General features: G+C 49.7%; 1 protein-coding gene across 1 annotated transcript; it reads right to left on the bottom strand.

Annotated features, from left to right (window-relative positions):
• Nucleotides 1-3,209: 3,209 nt before the first annotated feature.
• LOC148592382 (olfactory receptor 14A16-like) lies at nt 3,210-7,898 on the bottom strand. The gene is made up of 2 exons (XM_088535117.1): nt 7,862-7,898; nt 3,210-4,174 (listed from the first exon to the last, which is right to left on the bottom strand). Exon 2 carries the CDS (start codon nt 4,167-4,169, stop codon nt 3,210-3,212), a length of 960 nt encoding a protein of 319 aa, XP_088391243.1. The 5' UTR covers nt 4,170-4,174; nt 7,862-7,898.
• Between the last annotated feature and the right edge of the window lie 214 nt (nt 7,899-8,112).

Genomic DNA, 8,112 nt, shown 5'->3' on the forward strand with positions numbered 1-8,112 from the left:
TCTTCATGCTGGGGGTCTTGGCCCATTCTCTCCCCTGTCTCCTGTGTGTCTACCTAAATCTCCCATTCCCACATGTCCTGTTCAAAGTGACAATTTCTAAAATCCCCTTTAGGGCACTATCTGGACACATTGTGACTCCTCCTGATGCTCTGTTCATTCAGAGACCCAGCGGCTGGTTTGCCCTTTAGGGGGGTTAAGCTTACTCTGTCTTTCTGCAGTCTGCCCCATTAGCCAAGTCCTTACTATATGTACGGATTGTATGGACTTAGCATATATTCAAAGAGTGTCATTATTTTCCATGAAACTATACTCTGCTTTATTTTCTGTTTCTTTGTAACTAAAAGAAGATCCCCTTGTGCCTGTTGGCAGCCAGTTGTCTAAGTAAAGCAGGTGAGAATTGGGGCAGGTGAGCTATAACACTGAGTGCAGACTTAGGTGGACTAAGGCTGGCTTTCTACAGGAGTGATTTAAATTCCCAAGAGGCTGATGAGGGAAATGGGAGGGCTGGGTAAGTGGGGAGGAAGATTGTGCATAAGGTGCCTGATCTCTGGGACACTGCTTTTCTTACATGTGCTGATTTCGTTAGGAGTCACTCTGGATGGCTGTGAATTGGATGGTGTGCTGTCACCTATTCTTTAGAATAATAATAGAAAACTTTAAAAAGATGAAATACTTGTATGTAATTGTTGTCTTCAGCTTTCAGCTACACGTCCCAAACCTCTCCAATTAGCCATGGACAGTTGAAGGAAATAGCAGGGAGAGTCCTGGTTTATAAGGGCTTTTTGCTTTTTGATGAGCTCCATGCAGTACTTGGAGGTGAGTCCATGAATTGCAGCTATTGAAAGGAGATTGGAGAAATCAGTGGAGAAGCCAAAGTCAGAAGGAAACCCTAAAGTTTTGTAGAGCATTAATGGATCCCACTGAGGCCATTAGCTACAACAACTCACCAGGGGCTGATTAAAGCTAAAAAATATAATCATTGGTAATAGTTAGGTAGAAAAATTACTCAGGTGGCTCTGATGCTGAATACACCCTTGATGTATTTTGTCACCACACATTGGACAAGCACAGGCAGAGAAACCCTGGGAAGGGAGATCCTTTCCTCCATGTGTTGCCCAAGTCTCCTCCTGGCATCAGTGTTTGGGTGAGGGTGTGCAATGCTGAGTGCAGGACAAGCACACGACACCTCCCAGGGTGCCCAGAGAGATAAAGGGGGTAAAGATATCCTGATGATTCCTGGTAGGCCTTGGTGACAGACACAACAGCCATAGTCAAGAGGATAAAGACCTCCATTGTGTTGGGGCCTTGGCAGCGCCCTTGGCCATCTCTACCACGGGTCATCCTAGACCTGCTGCTGTGTCTCTGCAGACTGTAGACACCCAACCTGCATCTCCACCAAGTTCTCACAACAGCTTCTCTTTCCCTTCATTGAGGGCTTTTTCATCCTCAGTGGCTGTTTCTTGAAACACAAAGCCATTGGTGGTGACAGACTCACTCTGGGTGCCCTGTTGCACCACTGCTCTACCCTTCAAGTGATATTTCTTCATCCTATTGCCCAATCTGAGCTTCCCAAGCTGTGTTTTGGTCCTGTTTCCTCTTTTCATGCTGCTTCCCACTACCAAGGAAATCTCTTGGCAACCCCATAATGTGGGGACGAATATAACCTCGTGTATCACGACAGAGTGGAACGTGAGGAACTGAAGTGCCAAGGCCTGAATGACAGGCCCGAGTCGGGGTTGACTTAGAGATGAATACGGCACTGCCTTTGCAGTACACAACACTCACCTGTAGAACTGCTCATGCCAGCTTGCACAGAGGATTATTAAACTGTAGCTTTTTTAAGCTCTCATGCGGCTGTTTTTGACCTTGAAGGGAGCCCTCCCATCCGAGGCCTGGGCTCTGACCAGATCCCCATCCCACATGATAGGGAAAGTATGCCACATCAGATGTTACTGCTCACAAACAAAATGCAAGTTGTCATGATTTGCTGATTCGGCTCTATAAAAGATAGACACTCTTGCCACGATTTTGGAGACCTCACGGGTGGATGCACCACGTAAGACCTCCCAGTTGCTGGGAAGGTTCTCCAAATCCTCACCACAACAGGGACTCCCCAGCGAATGTGGATCTGGATGATGATGACATATTTAGGCATATTTAGGCATTTGGTGATGTATCTTTTAATCACTATTCTCTTTCTCGTATACTCATGGCTAGGTGCACTGCCTTGCTTATTTTGTCTGATGCTAAAACCAGTGTGTAATAACCTTATTTTGTTAAATGTATCATTCTGAACTGCCTTAATTTTAATAGTGAAATAAGACCATTCTTTCCAGTGGCATCTGGTTCTTTCATGTGCCCCAGAGCTGTGCCGGTGCTCTTCTTTCTCATCGTGCTCCTTTGCATGCCCCAAGCCCCTGGCCCTAATGGCCCTGAGTAGCAAGTGTGTGTTACAAGCAGTATGCAAATTATTGCCTGATGACTTTTGAAAGAAGGGAAAGATGCCTTTTCTCTTGCTGCTCTCCAAGAAAAAGCAGCCCAGTCTGAACCAGACAATTATTATCACTAGTAAAAGCCATACCCAGTGCTTTACCTCTAAGAAACTCCATCTTTGAGGACCTCTCCCTTTATGAGGCTCTACTCACAGGCCATCCCAGGCATATGCTGTCCCAGGGGGATCTCTGTGCTCTCCTGACACCTCCAGCTTCCTCTCCATGAGAACAGCCGTCTGACACTGTGCCTTAGTACGTAGGAGAGCTGTGCATGTGTAAATCCATGACCATTCAGCGTCTCCACTATCCTTGGAGTCTGATAGGTGAATTCTCAAACCATCCCTTGGTCTCTGAAAGATTATTACATGATTCTAAGCTCTGTGCTGCCGAACCCATGGAGAATCCTGTGCAGCAGGTCCTTGAGGGATGCAAGTCCTTGCGCCTATTCTTGACACCAGCTTTGGGGGAAAAACCCAGCTTTCACACACTGTACTGATAGAAATTACTTTATTACAGACATACTGTTAGGGATCCAGTCCTTGTCTAGCATCCAACACAACTGAGGGTATCAGGTGAGACAGAACAGGCACCGTAAAAAGGGGAAAGAATAAAAGTAGTTGTGTAGGAACACGATAACAATTATTATCACTAGTAAAAGTCATAATAAAAATAACATGAAGAAACAATGCTCAATCCAGTTACAGGATACAGAAAGAGTCATTTGTGGAGAGATGTGGAAAAACTACGACTGCTTAAAAAGGTCCATGAAATCACTTTTCTAATGGCGTCCTTGAGCTCCTTGTTCCTCATGCTGTAGATGAGGGGGTTCACTGCTGGAGGCACCACCGAGTACAGCACAGCCAACACCAGATCCAGAGATGGCGAGGAGATGGAGGGGGGCTTCAGGTAGGCAAAAAATGCAGTGCTGACAAACAGGGAGACCACAGCCAGGTGTGGGAGGCACATGGAAAAGGCTTTGTGCCGGCCCTGCTCTGATGGGATCCTCAGCACAGCAGTGAAGATCTGCACGTAGGACACCACAATGAAAGTGAAACACCCAAAGCATAAACAGGCACTAACCACCAGAAGCCCAACTTCTCTGAGGTAGGAATCTGAGCAGGAGAGCTTGAGGATCTGGGGGATTTCACAGAAGAACTGCTCCACCACATTGCTTTGGCAGAGGGGTAGGGAAAATGTGTTCCCGGTGTGCAGGAAAGCATAGAGAAAGCCACTGGCCCAGGCAGCTGCTGCCATTTTGACACAAGCTCTGCTGTCCATGAGGGTCCCATAGTGCAGGGGTCTGCAGATGGCAACGTAGCGGTCATAGGCCATGACAGTGAGGAGACAATACTCCGCTGATACTGAAAAAAGGAAGAAAAAGACCTGAGCAGCACATTCCATGTATGAAATGTCCCTGATGTTCCAAAGGGAATTACTCATGGATTTGGGGACAGTGGTGGAGATGAAGCCAAGGTCGAGGAGGGAGAGGTTGAGGAGGAAGAAGTACATGGGGGTGTGGAGGTGGTGGTCACAGGCTACGGCTGTGATGATGAGGCCGTTGGCCAGGAGGGCAGCCAGGTAGATGGCCAGGAAAAGCGAGAAGTGCAAGAGCTGCAGCTCCTGCGTGTCTGTGAATGGCAGGAGGAGGAACTCGTTGAGGGAGCTGCTGTTGGACATCTGTTCTATTGGGCTCAGGAAAACTGTCTAGGGAAGAAAAGGCAATAATAGCTTAGAGGAATTTTCTCTCAAATAAACTTTCCATTTTTCATAGAAATGCTTCTTGACCCCGTCCCAACTCTCAGCAATTCCTTCTTCTCACTATCACCTTCAGTCAGCTCCTCAGTCTCTGTTCCACCTGAGTGTTCTGGGAGGAGCCGGAGCCTGAGCTACTCTACGCCAATGTGTATAAAGGACTGGTTCTTGATATCTCTCCTTTTTGGAGTTGATGCCACAGGACATCCACCTTTAAGACAAAGGGTCTTTTAATATTCCCACAAACACTTCCAAAGAGTTTGGAGTGCAGCAGGGGTTTTAGCATTTTGTTTTAGAATTACTTATTTTGGAAATTTTTATATTCTGTCACCATATCTGGTCAGGTTCTTTGCATGTCTTTATCGGCATGCAAATAAAGACAGCTGTCTTTATTGCTGCAAGCATGAACATAAAGCAGACTGGAAAGGGAAGTCTCTGGAAAGTCTCCCTGCTGCTTGGGGAACAGTAAGGAGTGCTGTTGAGTCCATCTGCCTTGTTCCCAGCAGACAACTCTGGACTCTGTTGAGATCATAGAAGACTGGTTTCAAAGCACTCATTTGACTCTGCTCTCCCTCTAAGGTCAAGGTGGATACATGATGGAGAGAACAGGACACTGCTACTGACATGGCAAAGACTCTGTACACTGAGTCCACTTATGCAGGGCAGCTCACAAACCCACCAGGACAACAGAGACAGTCACAGAGTCTCCTAAAGGAAGAGTCAACCCCTTCGCAGCCCCTCCAGTGATGCTGCCCAGCACCCTGGGCACATTGCCCCTCTTCAGACACCTCCATGGCAGGACCTCAGGGTGAGTATCTGAATTTGTAGCTGAAGCCCCAGCTGACTGCCAGGACAAGAGCAGAAAGGAGAGGCAGGGAAACAAGGAGAAACACTGTGACTGCTGCCAAGGGAGGACAGAGAGACAGAGCAGCACCATCCCCAGGTTGCACTTCCTAGACAGTGTGGACTTCCAGGACAGTGGTTCTCAGCCCCTGTGCCTTGCAATGGGAAATGGGCACATCGCAGGAGAGAGGCAGCTCTGCTGTTCTGGAAATCTGACTGCAGGGGAGGTCAGAAATTCCCTGGAGCCCTTCCCCTTGAGAGCAGAGTGAGACTAAGCACAATGAGAATGAGGAGAGCTGCAAAGGGGATATTGCTGCTGCCCACAGGTGAAAAGGCAGTTGAAGGAATATTCTGGGGTCCTCGCAGACCTATTGATCCCTCAGAGCAGCACTGCAGAACTCTCCTTCAGGCATCTAAACCTAAAATGTCCCATTCATTTGCTGCCTTGTCAAAGATACAAAACAAAATCCTAGCCTCTGGATATTCCCTTCCCTTTCACAGAAGCTTCCCACGAGTGTCCTCTTGAAAAGCCCTTTCCAAATATGTTGTGTGGGTGATGCTGAGCTGTGAGCAGCCCTGACCCCACACAGCAGCCTCTCAGCAGGAGAATGAACCTGCCCAGGGGGGATCTCTCCACCCACCCAGAGCTTCTCCCTGCAGCGCCCTGGCAGGCTGAGTGCTGATCCTCACAGAATCACTGCCCCGGGCACACAGCACCCTGGGGTGCATGGACACTGCTCTGAAGAACAGTTCTCTGAAGAACCTATGTGCCAACATTGCCTTCACTGTCTTGCACCAGCTCCTGAAGAAGCAGCCATGATGCCCTGACCTTGTGATGCTGGCACAGGGAATTTCTGTTCTGAAGCATCTCCTTGTATGCAAAGTAGAAGCAGGGAGAACAATCCTCCAAAAAAAAAGTCATCAGCTGTAGGGGTGCTGCAGACCCCTCCAGAAACCTCAGTAGCATTACCCTGCAGTCGGAGACTTACCATGTCACAGATTGCTCCCACCATGAGCTCTCCTCTGTCCTCCCACTCCACGCTGCCTTTCACCTCTCTGTCCTCTCTCCTCTGCTGTCCGCAGCAGCAGGCAGTGCCCGCAGCCCTGCTGCTCTTGGCACAGGAGCTGCTCCTGCACACGGCTGTTTCTGGGCAGTGCTGACAGGCTGCCACGAGCTGCAGCCCAGCTGAATTCAGGAATTACTCTGTCCCTTGGGATTCCTCCCTCTGGGATATGTTCCCTCAAGTAGAGTAACCTGTTTTCCTTCTCTAAAGAGTACAGGGATACAGATTCCAACATTGTAATTTATTTCATCAGATAATGATTATCTACCAAAGTTAGAAATGTCCCACGGGAGGTCCTGATTCACATCTCTTAACTAGGCAGGACACCCAGACAGGGATAAGAAGGGAGCTTGTTGATACATGGTGCATATATGATTCAGATGACTTATTCAGATGGCTTACTGGGGCTCCACATCTCTGTTCTGAAGTGCCAGGTTTGGAGAAGGATTCAGCTAACTCACGAACTCCACAAATACATGGCAGGTGGGATTCCCCTCAGCAGGCCAAGCATGCACATGGTCTGCTTGCAAGTTCCTGGCCTAAAGGTCCTAATGGAATCACTGGAGATAGAGCTTCAGTGGGAGGCCAGGTCAGGAATTTCCTTGGTCATCTCTAATGACCCTGGATACCTTCTGTCCTACTAGAGCAGCACTCACAATAAAGCTGAGGGACAGGCAGATCCCTACAGCTCAAAAAGCTGATCTATTCCAGTGGAGACCATTTATAGAATCACAGAATGGTTGAGGTTGGAAGGGGCTTTGCAGATGATCTAGTTCAAACCCCTTGATAAAGCAGTTTCACCTACAGCACATTGTACAGGATCCTGTCCAGGCAGGTCCGGAATATCTGCAGAGAAGGAGACTCCACAACCTTTCTGGGCAACCCATGCCAGTTCTCTGTCACCTTCACAGTCAAGATGCTTTTCCTCAAATTCAGGCAGAATGTCCTGTGCTTCAATTTGTGTCTGTTGCCTCTTGTGCCATCACTAGTCACCACTAAAAAAGTCTGGGCCATCCTCTTATGCTCTTGGCATCCTCCCTTCAGGTATTTGCACATGCTGATAAGATCCCCTCTCAGCCTTCTCTTCTCCAGGCTGAAACAGGCTCAGGTCTCTCACCTTCTCCTCATAGGAGGGATGCTCCAGCTCCCTGATCAACTTTGTAGACCTATGAGGGCTCTCTCCAGTAGCTTCATGTCCCTCTTGCACTGGGGAGCCCAGCACTGGACACAGGACTAAAGGGGTGGCCTCCCCAGGTGGTCACCTTACCAGGTGACCTGTAGAGAGGCAGGATCACCTCCGTTTTCCTCCTGGCAACAGTCTTCCTACTACACCCCAGAAGAGCACTGGCCTTCTTGGCAGCAAGGGGACATTGCTGGCTCATAAGCAAGCTTCAAGGGGGCTTGAGTGAGAGAAGGTGTCTTTCTCTGGTTGCAAGGGACATTTGGAGATCATCTGGTCAGATGTTGGTCAAGTCAATGTTTGTAAGCACCTGGGAGGCCAGCAGCAGGCACATGGCACTGCTCCTGCTTCAGAGGGGGAATCACATTGTCTGTGCTCCTGGCTGGACAGCACCAGGCATTAGCAGGTCCATACACGCCTGTGAGAGTGACCGCGAGCTCTGCTCTTTTCCGAGTCCCTGGCAGGCCAGCAAGAGGCGCCTGGCTGGGAAGTTCCTTGGGAGGTCCCTGCTGGCAGAGCAGCTGCGAGGCCAGCGCTGGCCCATGGCTGGGGACGGGCTCTGAGGCCGCTCCTGTCCCAGCAGCAGCGCGGCCGGCAGCGGGGTCTGGTGCAGACACGCGGGGAGGTCCCTTGTGTGCGCGGAGCTGCCGGGGCAGCAGCAGGCGCTGCCTGTGAGGCCAGGGGTGTCTCAGCAGCGGGCAGGGACATGGAGGCCATTGCGGGGACGCTGCCGGGAGGCCCCTGCTCTCTGCAGGGCTGGCTCTGTGCTGACGCGTGGGCG

This window comes from Tinamus guttatus, unplaced genomic scaffold, assembly GCF_059628265.1.
Source record: "Tinamus guttatus ecotype Peru unplaced genomic scaffold, ASM5962826v1 Tinamus_guttatus_pri_ptg000616l, whole genome shotgun sequence".
NCBI lineage: Eukaryota > Metazoa > Chordata > Aves > Tinamiformes > Tinamidae > Tinamus > Tinamus guttatus.

Excerpts from the sequence above, each read along its gene's own strand:
- LOC148592382 (XM_088535117.1), bottom strand. The coding sequence starts at position 4,169 with ATGTCCAACAGCAGCTCCCTCAACGAGTTCCTCCTCCTGCCATTCACA.